We start from the raw sequence: 23,187 nt of genomic DNA on the forward strand, positions 1-23,187 counted from the left end.
TAAAAAAGGATAGCGAAGATTCTGGGCCTCTCACGGGCCAATGGGGGTACAGTGTTTACTCGATATATGACCACAACACGGGTCCAGTCAGGGACATATATCGGCCAGGAAGATACTATTCTTTGATACACTTCCGAATGTAGAAAAGGACAACGAAGCTTTTTGGCCCCTCACAGGGTATATGCCCAGGTAGTGGGGATAGTTCTGGGACCATTATCGGCTAGGCATTTGGGACACATATAGAGTAAGCACTGTATTTATCGAAGAATGTATTTCTTTACATTGTTCGTAAATGGCCAATAAATTCGCAGAGGAAGAAAGAAATAGAATGTAGAGACTAGTTTCCAAAAAAGAAAAGGCAGAAATCGGTCATCTGTGAAATAGGATCAGTTAGCAGCAGAAACTGACCAATATCGAGAAACGGATCCCTGTTCTGGGAAACGATTTCTGCGAAAGTAGCTAATTAGTTGATCGAGCGGAGAGCCAGTGACCGTTTCATTTCGGTAATCAAACGGTCTCTGCGATTTTTCTGTTTTATGTGCCATTTAACAATTTATGACCACGGGCGCGTGTTCCGACGAACTTAATTGCGAAATGTGTAAAGTGGATTTTTAGAATAGAGCTTTCGGGAAGTTGAATGTTCTTCTTTCTTGTACCAGGCACATTTACGGAGGCTGAGGACAACGAGCGGAACCGGAGTTCATGACGGCCTAGTTGTCACATCGATGACACTGATGACACCGAAACCGGGTTAACCACACCGTACGAGCTCGTGCATGCTCCGGTCTAATAAAGCCCTCGTGTCGAAGAGCTAAAATGTAGTCGCAAATTTGCAAATTTGCAAATGCGCAAATTTATTGGAATCTTTCCTAAGTTCGTACAATTTTTTACTTCACGTATGTCATTAAAATTGTACATGTATAGTAGCTCATAAAAAATTGTCTATATAAATTTCACTAGGGTTTAGTAAGATTTGAAACATTTAAAAGGGTTGAGGGAGCAATCATTGTGCCAAGCTTCAACGTTGGAACTGTAATTTTTGTCAATTAAAAAAAATTGTTTTAATGTTCTGGGATTTTTCTACCTGGTACATTTGTCAGTTAACGTGCTAATTTTCTAAAAAATATAGGTCCTCGAGTCACTAAAAAATGAACATTATACGGGTTCGAAAAATTACAAAATTTTCAATGACCCAGTATGTACCGGTAAAAATTTCTTGAAATGAGATACGATTTTGTGTAAGAAGCTTGCAGCTGCCTCCTATATGTCACCCAGAAAACCCGTTCCGCGGCCGAGGCACTTGAACCTCTCAGAGGTCACACTCTTTTCATTCCCAACGCATTACCATATGATTATGCCACGTTACGCTACACAGGACGAAAACGGAATTTGCTACGCCTATGTGGAACAATGTCCTATTATAATTCATGTTACCCCTCTTTCGTGACGACATTGCGAAGAATGTATTTTTGCGACGAGCACCAGCCGTCGTTGCTTTGCTTAATTATTCGCGAGAAGTGACGCGGCTCGTGTCACAGGCAGTCGTTAAAATTGTCCATGTCAGCGACAGACTTGGAACGTTAGCAACGAGTCAGCCGAAATGATGCTATCGGACACCATAAATAACGGCCACTCCAAAAATTTGTGCGACAGAATCGGTCATGTATAGAATTGATGCAATTCTTTTCCGGCAAACTTCACATTCAATTTCTATTACAATCAAAATGATTAAGCAAACTAAATTTTATTGGGGCCATTTTTCAGTTAAAAAAGGCTATTTGAGTTTTCTGTATACAAATTCTCTTAAACAATTGTGTTTACATTTACTGTGCATTTACTGCCCTGTGAAATACATATACAGTGGTTACTCGATATATGTCCAAAACACGGGTCCAGCCAGGGACATATATCGGCCAGGAGAAACTATTCTTCGCCAAACGTAGAAAGGGACAACTAGAGGCCTCAGGCTATGGCCGCTCGCGGGGTATTCTGGGACTTTTATCGGCTAGGCATTTGGGACATATATCGGCCAGGAGATACTATTCTTTGATCCACGCCGAACGTAGAAAATGACAGTGAAGCTTCTTGGCCCCTAACGGGGTATACCCCGCGGCAGTGGGGATATTTCTGGGACTTTTATCACATATGACTTTATGACATATATAGAGTAAACACACATATATGTATATAGTCTTTTTAAATAATTTTTCTAAGTATATTGTACAAGAGTCTACCCCACATGAACGTATAAACAAAATTGTATGTTTCGGGTACGAATAATAATTACATAGTCAAGCATAAGTGTTCATGCTTGATGAGACGTTCAACCGTGTTTGAAACAATCTCCTCGTTAATTGTCTAGACTCATTGTACGCGTTCCATTAATTCCGGACAACGGTGCTCGTCTAGACGCCGCACAAATGGCTCATGATCGTTCGGAATCGTTCGCAAAAGACAATGACAGTGGTCACTCTTCGCCGTCTATTACGTAATAGGCGGCTAGAGCTTAAACGAGTTTAATTGGCTCTAGCATTGTTTTTCGACCGGACGAGCTAATGAAAGGATTCGCGCGAAAGTTGCATTCACCGTGAACGACGAAACGAAACATTCTTGTACGAGAGTTCTGCAATCATCTTTGCACTGTACCATCACGTTTTGCAAAATGGAGTTTCTCATTTGCAAGTTAAATCATTGATTAACACGCTGATTGCTAAGTTACACCCCCCACGCCCATAAAATCCAAAGAAAGCACAATTATAATACGCCATGTTTTTCGGAATGGAGTTTCTCATTTGCAAGTGAAATATTTTATTAGCACGTTGATTGCCACGTTGCAACTTCCAGAAAATCCAAAGACGGTAAAATAATTCCGACAAGGACACCGAAACTGAAAAGACAAAATTTGTTAGAGTGATTATTTGATCCTTTTGCAACCTTCTTATTAACATGTTAATAATTCAAGTGCCTAACCATTCGGAAATGACAGAAATTTTGTTAAACGAAATTTTTGTGGGTCTCTGTATTTTATTGTGCTTTTTCCATTTTTCTGGATCCGTTGAGTATAGGAACATCTGAAAATTGTATTGCATTCTATATAGGTATACTTTGTTTAGAAGTTCTTTTTGTACGACTGTGAGTTTTTTGTTTCCCGTTGCTATAGGAAGCATGAATATTATTACAAGGATGTCGAGAGCCACTCGGTTCGGGTCGCACGGAGACGAGGTCAGTGTAGCATACTGTCCTTGTGCCATATAGCACTTGCGCTTTCATAGAGTCGATTCAAACGAAAAGATAGTTAGCAGAGACAAATCTTATCGCTTCTGCTAGGGAAACATGGTGGCACATAAATTCACCGAAATTGATTCTCTTAAGACCACGTGTTTGAGTCTATAACATGATCAGAGTGTACCTATTACCATGCTGTTCTTTTTTTTTTTTGTGGAAGATGAAAATTCTATACTTGTATATTCTGTCTCTTCAGACTTACCGTACTGACAATTAAATAATACAGCTGGCAATTATCAGCAGATTATGTCCACAAACTGTTCTAGGCCACTTGCGATTTAGGTCACCCAAAAGAATGAAAATTTAGGGGATTTGAAGGTTCTTGGAACTTGAGTAATGAGACTTTCACTTTGTTATGTAAGGAAGAAATTGCCCCAATTGCCACTGGTCCCAATACAGGTACTCTCATTGGAAGATGATAATGTGATGAAAGAGGTTGGTTGGATCTAGAGGAAACTGTAGCCAGTGAAGATAAATTAGAAGGATTTATTTTTATTATTTTTTTTTTTTTTCATTATTATACTGGCTTGAGGCGAAATGATTTGATGATTTTGTCTAGGAAGCTAAGAAGTAGTTAAGAATTATGGGGTATGAAAGAAAAAAATTGCAAAATGTTAAAGAAATTGATTTTTTGCTATTTTTGATAGCAAATGCCACATACATTGCTGCACACTCTCCACGAACTGTTGTGGGAGTTGAGAGATTCGAGACATTCCTCGGGAAAAATGTGTAAGACGTTACTATAACGAGAAAGAGAGAGTGCATTCACAGTTTCAGCAAAGGCCATTACACTCAAGTGCATCGAGCCCGCCAATATTTATAGTTCGATGACCGGACTTGTATCTGAGATTTTGGGAATGGAAAATTGATGACGCTGAGAATAAAAGAAGTTAATATTAAAAATGAACGACAGACGATATTCCAATAATTGGGCAAGATTCTATTTTGAAGATTGTGTAACAAAATTAACAGGCGTGGATACGGACGTTAAACCTGGTTACACATACATCATCAAATCATGGAGAAACCATTCAATCTTTAATGAAAAGATTCTTTACGCATCACAGAATATTCATTGCAATTTAATGCATGCATGCTGTTCGAAAAAGTCATTTTATTATGTTAGAAAATGTAAAATATTAAATCTTTGTTCCAGCGCAAATGATTCTTGCCGAATCACACATAAGGCGCTGTGTATTCGGCGGCACGAATAATCTGCTGCGTAAAATCTCAAAATAGCGCCACTTGACGTAATGGCAAAACGCTCAAACTGTTAGACAATATTATCGACAGACGGTATTTCATGTACCAGGACAGATGGCGCCACCAGTGGCTTTCAAACATCGCGACCAGTGGCGCCACTTGACATAGTGGCGAAATGCTCAAACTGTTAGACAAAATTACCGACGTCGGTATCACTTCGAAAACCACTACTAGCGCCATCTGTCGTGTCACGTGAAATACCGACTGTCGGTAATTTTGTCTAACAGTTTGAGCGTTTTGCCGCTACGTCAAATGGCGCTATTTTGAGATTTTACGGAGCAGGTGATTCTTGCCGCTGAATATACAGAGCCTTATGAGAGATTCGGCAAGATTCATTAGCAGTGGAAGAAAAATTTAATATTTTTCATTTTCTAACATAATAAAATGACTTTTTCGAGCACTATGCATGCATTAAAGTACAATGAATATTCGGTGATGCGTAAAGTATCTTTTTATTGAAGATAGACCGAATTCTCGTTGACTTTATGAGGTGAGTATAACGTGCATGGATTGCATGCTTTTAGGGAATTTTAGAATGTATTCTAGTCGGACTTTCGAAGCGTTTGAGGGCTTAAATCAAAGTTAGGAGACTCCACTTTGTGATGGGATCATTTTGATTAAAAAAGAAATACGAAACTACATCGAGAAATTGATAAAACTCAACAATTAGTTAGGACACATTAGTCGATTTTGAGGGGAATCTTTCGGGTCTTTTAGAATGAATTCCTGTAGAAATTTTTGGACATTGGAGGGTCCAAATGGAAGATGGACGATCACATTTTATGATAGGGCTACTTTGTTAATAAAAAGAAAAATTAAATCACGTTGAAAATTCGATATAATCCAGCTGTTAGCTCGAGTATCGAATATTTCTATCCCCGTTAAATGATTCTTACCTAATCTCTCATAAGGCACTGTGTTTTCGGCGGCACGAATCTTACATTCCGTAAAATCTCATAATAGCGCCACTGGACGTAGCGGTGTAATGCTCAAACTGGTAGACAAAATTACCGACGTCGGTATCCTGTTAAAACTACTGTTGGCGCCATCTGTCGTGCTACATGAAATACCGACTGTCGATAATTTTGTCTAACAGTTTGAGCGTTTTGCCGCTACGTCAAGTGGCGCTATTTTGAGATTTTACAGAGCAGATGATTCGTGCCGTTGAATATACAGCGCCTTATGAGAGAATCGGCAAAAATCATTCGCCGTAAAAGAAACATTTATTAATACAATAATTAACGATTTTGATATTAGATACGGGGAACCATCGTCGGGGAAACTAATTTTCCAGTAATTGACGGGGGATCTTTATGCATTTATGGCAGAAATGAGGTAGATTGAATTTAAAATAGGAAGATTGAGAGAACTTGGAAACATTGATATATTATTTTCAACTTATTAAAATTATAGAGTTATACCACCCCTATTATATGAAATGGGAGGAGATAGAAATGAATGTAAATCAGCCACGACAGTTTTTTTTTTTATATAACATCATTTATTAAGGGATAAAATAAATGACAAATAACATATCACTTATATGAAACTATAACATTTCTTAGAGTGTTCATCATTCGTTATGATATAAAAGAAATCACATCACATACGACCCTTCACGTAACGCCGTCGGTCGTTTGAGCTCGAATCGGGACCACTGAACCCGCGGGATAGAAATTTTAGAAAGAAAAACGCGTCCGAACGACGGTTGGTCTATCCGCCCGAAAAATAATCGACGAAAGCACAACGCTCGCATAGAAGACCACGTGCTATTAAAAGCAAGGAAGGCCCAGAGGATCCCGTAATAAAAGCCCCATAAAAGGGACCGGAGCTACTCGTCTCGGCCCAAGATAAGATTAGGCGTCGACCGCATCGCTTAATCGAATCAACGTGACCGTGATGTTCAAGACCGAATAGAAAGAAAATCCTCGAGGATTTCTAGAGATCCTCCGGGGCCCCGAAACGGAAAGATCCATTTCGGAATTGCGTTCCAAGAAAATTACCGGATAAAAAACACAGCTTTAAAAATTCAGGTTCACTGATCCCCCACAAGTTAGCGCGATTCGAGCTGGCAAACGTCCGTGCCTATGTCTTCACTTGACACAATAATTAATAATAATATATAACCGACTGAATCCATTTGGAAGGGCCTAGTCAAATCACTTGTAATTATCACACGATCGTATTCGACGCGGCGGCATGTAAATATTCTGCTCCTCGAACATTGTTTCATTATTATTTCTCTTCCATCATACTTTTCTCTCTCTCTCTCTCTCTCTCTCTCTCTCTCTCTCTTTCTCTCTCTCGCTCGCTCTCTTGTAATATGCTTTGTGACACTTGGAGGTGGCTCGCTAGAAACACGAGAGAGCTCTCGTCCCAATCGGTACCTCGTTGAACAATAAATGGTAAAACAGAAGAGAAACTGAAGAAGAATACAAAGATGGCGTGTAATGTATTGTAATGGTGTGTGTGTGTGTGTGTGCATCATGTATCTAGAACGAATGTCTGGTGTGTTTCTTCGCTCACTAGGTCTCGCTAAACCACCTCCAGGGTTTCCCACTTTCTCAAAAATTCGCCAAACTTTCGCAAAAACGAAAAAGCGCGGAAAGCCAGAAGCTCTGCCGGAACATCTTAGCTTCTATTATTATTATTATTATTATTATAAACAATCACGCCTCCTTCAGATTTGATAACAGAGGACAGTTTGATAAAAAGAAAAGCTTCTATTTGTTTGCTACCGTGCGAGGCTCAGCTTAGAGAAATTCATTAAAAGAAGTTAATCGAGATAATTATTAAGATCGTCTTTTGGTCGCTCTCTCTCTCTCTCTCTCTCTCTCTCTCTCTCTCTCTCGCACACACACGCACATACTACTATTCTGTCTTTTTCTTGATCTCTTTCTTGCTCTTTTCTCTTAGTATCGATAACCGACCATTTTGTTTCGTTTTGTTTTTTTTTTCTTTTTCGCTACTCTAAGAAAGCTCTCTTCTCCCCCTCTTTCTCCGATTACTAGAATGCTTATTAATTATGAGATCAGTCCGGGCACGCATTGGCGCCGCGGACACCGCGATTTTTTTTTTCGCATAAACGTTCACCAAGTGTTCTCCATCGGGCTCTGATCGATTCGGTGCGATCCTGATTGCGAATTGCGCGATACTCGACGATCGAAGACGAAAAGAAAGACTGAGGAGGACAGAGACAGAAGAGATTCTGAGGGAAAAGAGAGAGAAAGAGAGCGAGAGACGAGAAACAGCTATGGTGATTATGTTCGCAACATGCTATTGTACCATTTGCTTTGCTCGAGCCATGTTTTTGCTGGATCAATTTTGCACTAGAAGACATTTCCCTTGTGGACTTGAAATGTATTAAAATAGGCAAACAATTGCCGAAAATAAACACGTTGATCGTCAAATCACAATACCTAGGATATTCAACAAAATCGAAGTAATTTATTTAGTGCAATTGCAACCGGAATGATAAAATTTGTTACGGTAACGATTTCTTTAACCGTCTTGCATTTTTCAATACTAATCAAAAATTGAATTCTTTCCAATGTATTTAGAGGGAAAATTGATTTCTACATTTGGTTAATTTTTATGTTATGAAACCGAGACTAAAATGAGTTTTCCTATCACTGGATCTATAGAATTGTTGTTACAAATGTAATAATAAAGTTACACAATTTGAGAACAACAGAATACTTGTGGCTAAAAACGAAATTAACTAAATTATGGTTTAGGGGACAGAGTTCATTGTCTAGTAACTACTGATAATAATTATTGATTACTCTGGTCATTTGTATGAACGAAATAAATAAGACTCGTGTGCGAAACACGAAATTCAATGTGACTGGTTTTGCGTTGAGAAAAAGAGAATGACAACGATCAAAATTTTGTCCACAATGAACCAAATCATAGTCGAACTTATTAGTTATAATCCTTAATAACTCTGATCGTTTGTGTGAATAAACTATAGAAAAGACTTATGTGCAAATCAGAAAATGGCGACCATCAACGTGTTAGTTTAAAAAGATTAATTACTACAACAATGTCATTCTACCCTGATGGATTTAGGGTTAAAAACAGAATGAAACTAATCAAATCTTTGCAATTCTGAGACGTGTCCTTGGACTATAAAAATCTAAAAATCCATGAACTATGATTAATTTCAATACCCTGTTCAATTAAATTTCGAGTAATTTTTCCAATTTGTTTGCATGTTTTGCCAAGAAATGTGAATAGTCTTCCTAGTACAAATGTCACAAAAGAGCGATAAAAATAAAATTATAAACAATCTCAATCCTCCGCACGTTTCGATAAAATTTTACCTAATACTTGCAATTTGTTTGCTTGCTCTCTACAAAAAAAAAATTGTATTCCTACTAAAAAAAATGATTAATCAGTAAAAACGTGGCTCCAGAGAGAACAAAGGCGCCATTTGTCAACCGAGTCAGAACAAAAGTGACCTTGAAAACCGAGCCCCGACAAGGTGAACTCCCATTCGCTCGCAAAATCTGCTTAACCGTTTACACGCCGAATCGACACACGTCGGAAACAATTAAATACAATTAAATATGGTCTACGTCAACTATACTCGTACTCTAAAACGCCTGGCCGCAAGGGTCCTCGACGCGTCACGGCTATTCGAGGATGATCGGTTCGATGCCACGAAACACAATAAACTTACAAAAATCGCGTTTATAAGGCTCTGTAAACGGTTAATCTTCCGCCGGAAGAATCAAGGGACTCCGGAAACTCAGCGAAGAAGAAGAAGAACAAGAAGAAGAAGAAGAAGAGACAGAAAAGAAGGCAACGGAAGAAGAAGAAGAAGAAGAGAACGCGACAGAAGACAACGGAAGAAGAAGAGAACGCGAAAGAAACCGGAAGTGGAAAAAAGCGTCGAAACTGGAGCCCGAAGGAAATGAACGTCGAAGAAAAATGGAATACTGTGATTCGCGCGCAACTCCTCGCAACTTCGAACGTGTATATGGTAGGTAACGCACACGCAAGAAAATGATCGTACGCCAGCGACTCCCCGAGCTGCTGAATGGAGAACACGTGAAGAAGAAACGAGAGGAGAACGAAAGATGCCGGGGCGATCTCGCTCTGGACGCGAAAAAGAACGCGTGAGACCGCTATAAATTCTTTTCAAAGTGATATGTGGGGACGCGTCGTTTTGCGCAAAACGCGTCGCTGTTGGTCGAAAAGTCTCCCTGTCCTGTGTAACTGTATTCTAGCGTGTACAAATGTGTATCAGTCCATACAACTGCGTACAAATGTATACGAGTACGTATAATTGCATACAAGTCGGCACAACTCTGTCCAAGTTTGTGCAACTGTATACAAGTTTATACAACTGAGTGTACGACTTTGTACAACTGTATGCAAGCGTGTACAAGTGTGTACAAGTGTCTACAAGTGTGTAAAACTGTGAACAAGTGTGAACAAGTGTGTACAAGTGTGTAAAACTGTGATCAAGTGTGAACAAGTGTGTAGAAGTGTGTACAACTGTGTATGACTGTATACAACTGTGAACAAGTGTGTACAAATGTCACAACTGTAAACAACTACACACAACAGTATACAACTGTGTAAAAGTGTCTACAAGTGTGTACAAGTATGTATGACTGTATACAACTGTACACAACTGTGTGAAAGTGTGTCCAAGTGTGTCCAAGTGTTTACAAGCGTATAAAAGTGTGCATAACTGTATGCATGTATTATACAGCTGTATACAAGTGTGTACAGTTGTGCAGAATTGTGTACAAGTGTGTACAAGTATGTACGACCGTGTACAAGCGTGTACAACCGTAAACAAGTGTGCGTGACCGTATACAAGTGTATACAACCGTGTACAATTACTGTATACAAGTGTGTGACAATGTGTAACAGTGTGTACAACCGTACACAACTGTGAACAAAGCGTGTACAAGTGTATACAAGTGTGTAGGATTGTGTAACAGTGTGTATCTGTGTGTAGATTGTGTACGGTAGTGTTCGACTATACCTCGCGTGTAACCGCCTTGATTCTACGTTTAAATTCGTCGTTCCCCGTGATCCTCCGATCGCGATCCAGCGATTTAAATCGCCTCACAATGATCATTATTAATTAATTCTCAGAGATCGTTATTATTACGGTTCGACGAAGCAGCCGGTTCGCGATCGTTGAAAAAAAGGAACACGCGTGTGGCTCTCTCTCTCCCTCTCTTTCTCTCTCTCACTCTCTCCGCATCATATATACGAATATACAATAAATTCCAGATCGCGCACATACACAGTTACATAATAAAGAGACATTGTAATTAGAAACGCTCACGTATATCTCCCCCGTTACCGTTCATTTCCTTTGTTTATATGCTTTATCTTTTGTTTGTCGTCCGCATTTTGCCCGTACGGTCTCGCTCTATGTGTATATACTGCGTGTACATACAGATATATATATTTTTTGATATATTATTTAAACATATACATCGCGATGTCACGGTCAAGATGTCTGTGTCCGTGTGTATACATATATATATATATATATATATATATATATATATATATATATATATATATATATTTATTTAAATATACACGTCGCGATGTCTGTGCGTATACATTTAGTTAAACATATACGTCGTGACGTCACGTCAGGACGTCCGCGAGTATACGTTCATTTAAATATATAAGTCAGTGTTGTCCGTGTATATATTTATACAATATATTCGACGTTCTTTCTTACAATTTGCTTTTCCTCCCTTTGTCTCGACAATGCATACATACATATAAATATATATACATATTATATGCACGATATATGTGTATATATACGTATACATCGATTTCTATATATAATATGCGATCACAGACACGTGTATTCCGCGTGTAATAGAGCTTTCTCTCTTTTATTCTTTCTCTCTCTCTCTCTCTCTCTCTCTCTCTCTCTCTCTCCGCCTTTGTGCCACGTTCCTCGCGTACCGCAACGACTTAAAATGGATTTGATTTGTTTAAACAGCCTCTCTGACCTGCTCGCACTCGTACACGGCGAGCATCTACTATGTTGGTCGTCGGAAGAAGGGGCGAACCGCGATTCCAATCAATCCTGATCGATAATCATTCAACCTCGCGATTTCATACTTGTCGCGATCCACGCGAGAGGCATCGACGATTCTCCGAGAGAAAACGAAAACGACGAAGAACTCCCCTGGACTTAATTCGCGGTTGTTTCCTTCGCCCCTTCGCTTGGTCCTCGCCGATTACTCACTTCCGGTCGCTGTACCCGGTCACCGAAAATGTTTGTGCAGTTTCGACAGTACGATTATTCGCCGCGCGCGATCATTCCCAACAACCGAAAACACAAAACAAATCGCTCCGGCTTGTCGTTCGCATCTTAGATCCTGGGAGATCAAGGATCCTGCGATTATCATTGACTTATAGTCTTCCTTGAACCTCGAGCGACTCGTTCTATCTTTCCCGTTGACCTAATCGCCGACATTCCTCGGGAGAAGCCGGTTCCCCGAGGCAACGACGAAACGTATTGTTCTCGATAATGGTACAGCCCAGCGAAACATGTACACGGTACATACGTACATGTATACACGCGTGTGTTATACATATTTCTACAACAACGCGAAAGACAAAATTTCCAAATTTCCCGCGTGTGAATATCGACGCGAACGAATGAGAAATCGATGATTTGGTCATCACCTCGGCGTGGACTCGTGTGCGATTGCACCTTCGATTCATTGCAACCATGATCACGCAAAAACGGACGCAACACGTTTTGTTTTTCCTCTTGTTCCTCTTCTTCATCCTCGTGAAAGCGAACGCGAACCCGAATATAGCGTCTCGTTACAAAAATTAAAAAATAAATGTGGGGGGGGGGGTGGAGGGGGGAACTGAAGAGAACAAACTCGATGAACCCCGTTGACGCAACGGAGATTAGGCGTGTGGGGGGTTGGAGAGGGGACAAATATAGATCTGAAACGATGAATAAAACGCGCGAGTAACAGTCTACTACGATCGACCGCGAACATAGAAAAATACGAGTGTCTATTTACAAAAGAAAACACCTCCATCATCGCGTCTCTGTCTCTCTTTCTCTCTGGATAAACGGTCCCGACCAGGGGGGGGGGGGTCTTCTTTCAAAATCATCTTTTTATCTTAAGCTTCATCGTAGACTTTTACTTCCACTTGCTCGAACAACGTTCGTTGTCCGAGTGTTCTCTTCGAATTCGTTCAGTTCTTCATCTACGCGCATCCTGGTCTTGCACAGCTTCGTCCCTTTCGGGCACACACTTTTCCTCTGCTGTTCCTCCATCAGCAAACCGACGCGTGGGAAAGTTAGCTCGTCAAAAGTCAGCTAATGAAAGTTAGCTCGTCAAGGTCAGTTTATCGAAGAGACGACTCGCTATAGTCAGCTCGTCGAAGAGATCTCTGGCGTTTAACGCTACCGACAACGAGCAAACGGCGGACACCTTGCCAGCAGGTCACACGGATGACACAGAGGACACAGAGTTAGCTCAACATCCCCTCTTCATCCTCCTTCGATTTCCACACCCTCTGCTTCTTCCAGCTGTCCTTCCTTTTCTGATGTTTCTTCCTTTCTCTTCCTCGGCGCACCCGGTGTGCAATGTCCAAGTAAATCCTCTGTCCGGATCCTTCGTAGATCTCTGTAGATGAGTGCTAGTGTCGGAGATATACATCGATTAATATGCTACGATCTCACGTATGTAGGTGTGTGTTCTCGTGTAGCTGTGTATGCGCGCCGGAGGAAGAGAGAAAGAGAGAGGATATATCGATGTCGCGCTCGCTCGTTCTATCGACGCCTGTACTCTCACGCGAATCCGTGTTCGCGGAGTTGATACGATCGAAACAAAAACTGACGACAAGCTGACGACTGACAGCAAGTTGACGAAGGGAGCGGCGCGTGGCTCGCTTAGGTCATGTACCGCATCACTGCGCGGAGAGCGTACAACAGCTCGGCTTGCATGCGGGCCTCGAGGATCATCAGATTCACGTGGACCTGGAAGAAGAGGAATGCCAAGAAATTAGTATGAGAAAAGTACGGAGAAATTTGTCTATTATTTCAATGCGATCGATCGGATTGCTTAGCTTTGGTTTCAACTAATTGCATTGCGCAGGGTTGAAAATTTAAGGGGTGGTTCTCCGAGGCAATATAACAGGAAAATGAAGAATACAAAAATTGCGATTTCGCCTTCATTTTTTAGGTAATATTCATTTAAAATCCGCCTGAAATGCGGCAACCCGACCGACAGAGGCGTACGTTGCTTACGTCATAAAGGCGCGCGATAACTCATAACCTAGTCGTTGCATAAAAAAATATTCCAAACAAAAGTTGTAAGACGCCATCCGGCACATACAATGTAAAAATTAGTTTTCCGATATTTTACTCAGTCATCGAGGCCAAAAGACAACCATGAGTTTTTGTCTCATAATGTGTATTATTTACATATGCAATTTGTAAGAGTATCGACTGTTGAGTAGATAAGTATTGAGGTGTGTGGGGTGAAAAAGTGATAATTACCGAGATATTCTTTAGTTAATCTCAAGGTCATCTCTGTATCTTGATAAAGTATCAAGACATCAAGAAACTAATCGTCACATTGCGTGTCTCATTTGAAATAGAGGAACTTTTTGTTATGCAACCAGTAGATTACTAGTAAAGTCAGGTGGTACAGTTAAGTAGCTCACCCTGTATATGTAAGTTTCAATATCAAAATTGTGTCATTGTTACTATTATTAATTTATTATATGCAACGCGAATTCGTCAGGTATCCATATCAGGAAGAGGAATAAATAAAGCAAAAAGTTGCAAGCAACGAAACATAAGTACCGAGCAAGATAAGAGAGCATTTAAGTTATTGCCCTGATAAGAGCTATCGCCGGATAAATGAATATTCTTGATCGATTAGGCCACATTGTCAAGACCGGGGGAAAAATAAGATTTAATTTATACATCGGCTCGACGAAAAAAAGTGACACAATCGAGATTAATGACTAGATTTTGAGTACCCCGTCGTGCTACAATTTTTCCCAGTCCCGGCTCACGAGATTTTTAGTGCACGTGAAACTGAAAAACGTGTGCAAATATGGAAATAAGTCATATGGAAATAAAGTCATATGGAAATAAGTCATATGCAAACAAGGTCAAAGATATTTGCTTTGCAGTCGCTTGTCACTGCGAGAACGCGATTAGTCTTTGTGACGATAAGACAAACAACGTTTTCTAGATCTACGGTTTCTTTATGCCGTATTCTGTAACGGTGAGATCACCACCAATTAGTTAGAATTAATGACTGTTCGCAATCCGATAGATCTTCAGATGAAAACATTTTTCATTGAGGCTTGTGATCAAGTTATTTGAAATGCTTAGCATGTTATCCGTCGGCTTAACTAATAGCCTATTGACCTTGACGTGTTTTGCCACTCGACAAGTTGTTAACATTATAAACAATTTGCTAAAACAATTTGCTAAAAGAAGTTTCAATTGCGCGTTCACTGTACACTGTATCAATTGATTAATAATTGTGGTCTCTGGTCATCGATATTTTTTATAACAAAAAATTGTAGTTTTATTTCATATTCTTGTAGAACATGAAAAGACGAATCCAACGAGTATAATAACGATAACGTTTCGATCATTCAATCTCGAGATATTCGTGTTTGAAAAGTGAACAAACCTAACTCAAAACAGCTTTCGGATATGAATATCTCGAGATCGAATGATCGTAATGGCATCGTCATGGTACTCGTTGGATTCGTCTTTTCGTGCTCTACAAGAATATCGAAGAAACTATATAGGGTGTCGTATAGAAAACTACTGACGATCTTGAAATATCGTTAATAAATGATTGCCCTTCAGTTTAACTATGAAAAATGGAATTTTTGGGATCGTAGGATAAGAAGACCAACCTTTTCACTATGCTTGAACTCCCTCATGACGCGATCATAATCCCTTTTGGTGACACGTTCGGGATAGCAGACGGCGCTCTTGATGAACGTCTTCAGGCTTCGCTCGAGGAGCTGATTGACCTCGTTGTAATCGTAATCGTCGTGTCTGATGCCGAACATGCACTGAATATAATTCCAGATGGCCCGTCTGAAACGCGATGTGTCCACTTTGCTGTACGTGCCCATCGTGTGGTACGTCAGGTTGTAGGCTGTCTTGAATTTGTCGTCGAGAAGATAGCCGACGTCATTGTAGAGTCGATTGACAAGCGAATAACCATGATCGTCCCAGGAATAGTCCTGCACGCGGAACGTTGGTATGTCGTTCAGCTGACCACGCTGCAACAGAACAAAATCAACCATCAAAATATGCACACCGGTTAACATTTTTTCAGGAAAACAGTTCCCTGTACTTTTAAGAAGCCTCTGTCGACAGCATAACAAAACAATCTGAAGTCTAGCGATGGGATTTTCATTGTTCGTTGAAATCGTCGGAGTTTAATTCAACGTTAGAAGCCGAAGGGTTAATCTTGCTTAAGCCAAGCTTCGATTCCACGAGACACACTCGCATACGTGTCATCGACGTGTGTCGTCGTAAATATTCATGGAACCACCGTGGAAACGGCGATCGGCTCGACGAACTTAAATATTCATCGGTGAGCTTCGCGCCGCCTTGAAATCTACTTTCGAATCGAGCTTGTAAAAACGGTACAGGGATCGTGGACAACAACATCAACATTCTAATTCGATCGCTTCGATTTCGAGGTTTTGTGAGGTAGCCAACAGTTGTGTAGTAGCCGGGATAAGTTACCTTGGCGAAGTCCTGGTAGATGAAGGTGGGATCCTCTATGAAGTGACCGATATCAGAATCGAGGACCGAACTACTCCTCTGCGGCGCAGCTGCGAGCTCCGCTGATTGCGTCTCCACCGTCTCAAATCTCTTCGACAATTCCTCCTGAGTGATCTGATACGATTCAGACTTCTCAGAGAGGCGCTTCATGCGCTCCATCAGCGCCTCCACGCCGACCTCCTGCTCGCCGACTATACTTGGCGAGGATGGTGGCGACGGCATGTTTTCTGCACAATTTAAAAACAGTTACAGTTAACAATACGAGACAATAATCAGAAAGCCGGGGAAAGCTCGAAAATAACAAGTCGGGTCTGGGTCGGGCCGGGTTCAAAATCTTTCTCACGATCGGGACATGATGATTTTTTAAATGAAACTTTCGCCGACCTATTTGTCACACTTTTCCGAGTAAAATGAGTCCAAACAGAACACAAACCGGAGCATATTTGCTCGTTTAATCCGCCATTTAATAGAACCTCGATTATCCGAACTGATACCTGAATGTCTCGTTGTCAAATGGAAACAGTTATCTAGCTGCAGTCTTAGATTGAGCTTTACATGTGGCTCGCTCGAGATTGAACTGTATTTGCAACTGATAATGAAGAATTCAGGCATCGTCGGTTCGGATAACGGAGGTTATCTTAAATCGTGGATTAATCGAGCAAATATGAGGCGAATCGTATCGTGTTTGGGCTCATTTTAATCAGGGGAATGTCGCGAATATGACGACGAGAGTTTCATAGGAAAATCATCACGCCTGAAGATGAATTTAAGAGATAGCAATAGATGAAGTTTGGGACTTACCAGTCTTGCCATCGCCGTTGGGAATCTTCTTGGGGCTACTGGAAAGCTTGTCTTTGGCAGTTGGTAGGTTATTGCTATTATCCTGGACATTCTCTTTGTAATGGTGTCCGCTGACGTTGTCCAGCTCCTCGTTGATTCCGCAGGAGAAAACGAAAGACGAAAGGGAGTGGAAGTGAGCCAAAAGGACTATCGCGTGGACCACTTCGGCTAAGGACCAGCTGTCTGCGCCCTTAGTCAGTTTCTGGAAACCGAAGAAATCATCCTCTCGTTAATTGTCATTCAACAACACAACTCCCACGAAGAGAATACATGTTGAAAATTGCTTGCAGGGGTCGACGAGCTCACCTCTATGTGCGTTTTGTTCAACAGCCACGGCCTGTGGGCCAAAATCTTGTTGATCTCGTAGAGATCTTGCAGCTTTCCTGGAATCGATTTCAAGCCTCGGAGCCACGAAGGGTCGCCACCCTGCATGAACTCTTCCTTCTGCAAATTGATCAGGTAGCTGCACTGATGCCTGCCCGCAGCCTGCAAAACAAACGAAAACCCTTCACTCTACGATTCCTTCATTCTCTTCAACTACTTTCAATCGAACTGTCACCCACAATTTATTAAACAAAGTGTCTACATTCTCATCTGTTCTCTGCCCTTCGCAACTGACTCAGAAAATTTTTATTTTGCATGCAGATCTGAAATCCAGTGTCAACCATAGTCTACAGATTTGGGGCTTTGATGTTTCGGTCTTCAGGGTCTCTGAGAGGTGAATGAAACAAAGGCGACAGGTTATCTAGGATGCGGCACATAGAGGTACAAAATGAAGTGAATAGTGTCTGAATCATGGTGCTTTTTCAAGAACCGTCCAGTTTTCACTGCAACGGAGTTTGCTGGGACAAAGAGGAGACTCGACGCTGACAAACAACACGACGGGACATAGTCTCGCGTACGGGGACAGAGGATCGCAGATTAATCGCAAGAGGAGGAGGATCGAGGGCCGAGGTGGCGCCAGTCGCAGAGGGGAGGGGATAATGGAGGCCGGGACACGTTGGAACTCGATCTTCTCTTAATGGTTTGTTGTGATCGCACCGGAATTACATCAGAAATTCAAATGCCCGGGGACTTCTAGCAAGAACGTGGCAGAGGGACAGGGGGGGGACAGGAGACACGCGATCCGACGAGCGTAAACAATACACGTGTTTACCATGCGGCACCGGGATCCATCGGGCTCGAGGATCGCGATAACCGACAGACAGATGTCTGCGAATTCCGGCAACGAGATGTTTTGTGGGACACGGTCTAGAGGGAATTGGACGAGCAGGGAGTGGGGGCGCTTAAAACCGTGCTATAGGAGAACGTACAGCGCCACAGTGATGTCTTGATGTACGTGACAGAGGTGCTCGAACAGCCCAGAAGCTCGATCTCCGAGTACAGCATACTAATTCAGTGACGGAACTTTGTTGTGCTGGATTATCTCTTTGTGACACTCTCGCTGGCACATTCGTGACAGTCTTCCGAGTAAAATGATACCCGACACGATATACTTCGGAGTACAGTTGCTTCTTCAATCCACGATTCAAGAGAACCGTCGTTATCGGAACGGACGCGTTCGGATAATCGAGGTTCTAGTTTTTCATGGATTAAACGAGCATATACGGCGGGAAGTACATCGTGTTTGGGCTCATCTTAATCGGGAAAACGTCAGGAATGCGTCGGCGAGAATTTCATAAAAGAATAACAAAAAACGAAAAAGTTATGTTTCTTTTTTACCATTTTCGTCAGCGGTGGGGGATCAAAAAATGGGGTCTGTAGACGATATTTCGGGGCAGCAACAACAAGAAACTTTTTAGACAACATCGAATGATAAAATCGAACAGTGTATTGCTCTCCAACTGGTGGTACATACATGGTTCGTCACTATAATTGTCCTGAGGGCTCAGGCGCGATACGAGCTCCGTACCCCGCGCTGTATTCTCTCAATGTGAGTAGTAAAACGGAATGCGATTATCGAGCAGTTGCTCTCCGATGAGAAACGTAGCGTACACGATAACGTCACCGATTTCGATCGAGTTCCTCGACACCGAGCGGGTCGTTGGGCCAAAGATTATCAAGGAAACCGAGCAAGTGCACCGGGGGTTTCGTAACATGACGTGCCTATGGCCGTCGTTACGAACTAAGGAAATTATGTGAACCACACTAGAAAATCGACGCCGATCGACGCCGATCGACGTCGATCCTTCCCCCTCTACGACGCTATTCCCCCACGCTTCCGCCACGGCCCATGTCACGTGACGCGTTTCCTCTCTGACGTGCATGTGCCACAACGTCACGTGACTAATCCGGTACAGATAGAGAGGGGGGGGGAGGGCAACTTTTTCCCCTCGATTCGAGTCAACTTCCCCTGATCTAGTTCATGTCCTTCCATTGTCAACCTGAGTCAGTGTACCCGGAAACAGGATATTACATCGAGGCTGTAGCTTCCTGCTTTCCGATATCTGCGACCGTAAGTCGCAGTTACGACCCGATTAAAAAAGAATCACGGACCGGTCATTTTTATTGTTCGTTGTTTACCAACACACATAGGGTTGTCACTGAAGGGATTAAACGGTCCCTTACTGATTAGTAGACAATTTGCAAGAAATAGGAGCCAAACAGAAAATCCGTTCTTCCTTTAATCATTTTAATGTATTGACATTCCTACTGTGTTAAATAATATTTTTCAATTTTTTAAATGTTTTCACCGAGTTTCCCAATTGTTTCGAGCAGAAATTTCGTTTCAATTGACGAGTACGACTTCGTAAATAAATATTAAAAATTTCTATGAGAACAGGGTAATATTTTCTGCTTTTCTCTCGCGTCGCGCGCGCGTTTCTCGGATTTTGAACGGTGGTGGCCTGGAAAATCGCGAACCGCCTAATCGCGGTGCCATCCGATCCGTCTGGTCCGCTATCTGCCCGGCAGATAACGCCTGTGCTCGATAGACGAAATGATCGACCGAAAACACGTTATCGGTCACGATAAAAGACAGATGGCCGCGGGTGCGCGAGGGGAGTATGGTCGCGATCGTCGAAAGCATGCTAGAATTGGGAGAGGAAGGTGATTGCCAGGCAAGCAGCGCGCGATAAAGCGATAAGATATCTGGAAAACAGCTTTCCTGCCGGTAAACATTCCATCTGGCGAGGTTCCGCCATGTCAGGATTCGATTTCGCTTGCCGAAATCAATCAGGACTATGAAAAGTGTGGCGCAACGTCGAGAAAATAGTATTTCCGGATTCGAACGCCGCGAAATTTGATAGAGACGATGCTAACGGGCTGCTCCGCGCATACACGTGGCTTCGAGCAGTGTACATTATCTCCGAGCTTGTCGAGAAACAGAATTTTATCATCCTTATCTGGAAACAAGATTTTTCGAGCCTCTCCGCAGACCTGTCAGTCTAGTATTTCACTCGAGCACGTTTAATTAATGTGTTTGTGGTTTGGTAACAGCTTCAACACTTCCGCGGTCGTTCTCTAATTTTTTTTTTTCTTTTTTGCTTAATTGTATGTTGCTTTACAGAGAGTGCGATAGAGCTGGTGGGTTGCAAAAGTGTTGATAAGGAATTCTCAATTCCCGAAAGTCGACGATGTCGTTCTGTGTTGTATTATATAAGGTCCGAGGGGGCATTTCAGATTTTCAGATAATGTTAATTCGATGATAAGCCTTTGGTTTTTTATTATTCTTTCGTGGAGCTGTTATCGACATATTCGCCACATTTTTCCGATTAAAATGAGCCCAAACACGATACCATTCGGGCTGCATTTACTCGTTTAATCGGCGAAAATCTGGAACCTCTATTATCCGAACTGAGCTGTGGGACACGAGTGTTTGGACGATAGAACGGTTAACCGGCTTCGAATTATGTCGTGCTTGGACTCATTCTAATCGGAAAAATGTGACGAATGTAGATATACAACAAAAATTTTCTTTTTCATAGTAGTAGTTCTAATTATGGTAATCATAAAAGAACTGATTTAATGGTGGTGAGCAACGAATTATATGGAAAGTAGCTTGTCTGTCTTTACTACTGCATGTTACGAGTCTGAAACAACTGGCGTGGAACAGCAATTATGATTATTAATGCATCAGTAACACGAACAAAGAGAACAACAAAACGGAAGATGGTATAGGATAACAGGAAAAAGAAAAAAATTGGATACATAACTACGGAGGCTTGCAATAAAAATTGCATAAGACCAAGTGAATAAAAACGAAAACCCGATGTTGTAATAACATCTTAATTAGATGTCTCCTGGCAGGAAGCAACAAGATGTACATCTTGTTTAGAAAAAAGAAAAGGAAGAAAGAAGCGTAAATGAATGACTCTGCTGTAGATGGTACAGAGATTAACATGACTCGACATATATAATATTCATAATCGAATGCAACAAAGATTAGCAAAAAGGGGGTCATTATTTATGAGTTTTCTAACGGGCGCATAAAATTTAACGAATAGAAAATCGTTTCCAATTGATTATTCAACATCAATATAAATGAAAGGCACGAAATAGTTCAATGAATTTTATAATCAGTTTATCCGGGCGAATCATCAGTTAAAAACAAGAATTACAATAAAGATATCACACTTCAGCGTGCAAAACAAAAGAAAGCGATGGCGATGAAAGATAAGCAGGAGAAAAATAAGTGAAAAGGAAACGAAATACAATAATAAAAGTGAAACAAAAGATCGGAAAAAAGCTTGTCTATCGGATCTTAATGGAACAGTCGTGTACGGATAAGTCTTTCGTTTCGCGATAATTCAAAACGCTCGATTGTAGATCTCGAACAACCCGTTCAGGAAATCATAAACAGCAATTAAAGATTCAATTACACGATGTGACGCGGATAAAACCGGTGGCCGTACACGTGTAACTGTGTCAGCAGCGGTGCCGTTTCGTCACTAATTTACTATTAATAAATTTGTGGTGGGTGATAAATATGCATGGGCTCGATGAAAACGTATTGAGAAACGAAAAACTTCGGGTTAGAAAACTGTGAGGGGAAAGGGAAATTCTATACCTGCACCGTGTACATGATTCATTAAAAGGAGTGAGCCATTAAACTTTGCGTGGAGCAAACTTTAAATAAGATTCAAAATGTTAAACTTTCAAGCAACTAAAATATATAAAATAAATTTTGAAACAACTAAAATCTACAAAACCAAGTTTGCAATTTTAGAGCAACTAAAATGCACAACCTCCAAACTTTTGAGCAACCAAAATGCATAAATTTTTATAAAAGCTAGTAGTTTTTTTAAAACTGCTTTTAAAAAAAAATGTTGAACTTTTTTACTATTTTTAAAAAAGTCCCATTTAAAAATAGCACCTATATCCAAGCATCCAGCTCCCCCGAAACAAAGCCAAATTAATTATGCGAACGCGAGAACCATAAAAGCGTTCGCACGCATGCGCTGTCGGTCAGTTTTCTGTCTTATCGCTGAACACGTGTGCGCTAACAGTTCGTCATATATCGAGACCAGTGGCCCGACCGCCAGAAAAGAAACGAAAACAGATGAAAACGTATCACAATGACGCACAAGTGCATTTACTATTACGAGATAATACTATCCGCTCGGACAGATTTTTCTATCGAATTATCGCGCCGGAGCGTGAACTACGATTCGCCATTGCGGGCGAATTATACGTACACAAGAGGGGAGGAGGTATAGTAATCTACGGGGGGAAACCACTCACCATAATGGCGATCAGATGTCTGTAGTCGTACGGGAGCGGCCCGTCGCCCCTCAGGATGAAATGTTGAGTACGAAGGAAGTGTTCCAAGTACGAGGGATGCGAGGCCATCACTCTGGAGACATGATCCAGTCTGTTGTTTTGAAGGAACGCGTCCATCAACAGATTATGAGTCTGAAAACACAAAAAGATTATGGTCAGTCAGAAACCTGGACGTACGGGCGAAAAAAAAGCAAGAAAAATTACACGAAATTCGCGATAAAACGCACGCGTTTTAAAAATTCACTACACAAAATCAGCTGTAACAACAAAGTCTT

The 23,187-nt window shown here is 41.4% G+C and overlaps 2 protein-coding genes across 2 annotated transcripts in view; one reads left to right on the forward strand and one right to left on the reverse strand.

Moving 5' to 3' along the window:
* Window positions 1-6,014: 6,014 nt before the first annotated feature.
* LOC143361128 (uncharacterized) lies at window positions 6,015-10,246 on the forward strand. The gene is made up of 2 exons (XM_076800420.1): window positions 6,015-9,366; window positions 9,401-10,246. Exons 1-2 carry the CDS (start codon window positions 9,120-9,122, stop codon window positions 9,541-9,543), a joined length of 390 nt encoding a protein of 129 aa, XP_076656535.1. The 5' UTR covers window positions 6,015-9,119; the 3' UTR covers window positions 9,544-10,246.
* Window positions 10,247-12,480: 2,234 nt separating this feature from the next.
* Sesn (Sestrin) overlaps window positions 12,481-23,187 on the reverse strand; it is a 193,984-nt gene continuing 183,277 nt past the window's right edge. Inside the window, exons 7-12 of the mRNA XM_076800361.1 lie at window positions 22,874-23,044; window positions 17,498-17,677; window positions 17,153-17,393; window positions 16,313-16,578; window positions 15,466-15,840; window positions 12,481-13,555 (exon numbers count right to left, since the gene is read on the reverse strand). Of these exons, the coding sequence (XP_076656476.1) occupies window positions 13,469-13,555; window positions 15,466-15,840; window positions 16,313-16,578; window positions 17,153-17,393; window positions 17,498-17,677; window positions 22,874-23,044 (1,320 nt within the window). The 3' untranslated portion in view covers window positions 12,481-13,468. The remainder of the gene's footprint in view (window positions 13,556-15,465; window positions 15,841-16,312; window positions 16,579-17,152; window positions 17,394-17,497; window positions 17,678-22,873; window positions 23,045-23,187) is intronic.

The sequence above is a fragment of the Halictus rubicundus genome, chromosome 14, assembly GCF_050948215.1.
Source record: "Halictus rubicundus isolate RS-2024b chromosome 14, iyHalRubi1_principal, whole genome shotgun sequence".
Taxonomy (NCBI): domain Eukaryota; kingdom Metazoa; phylum Arthropoda; class Insecta; order Hymenoptera; family Halictidae; genus Halictus; species Halictus rubicundus.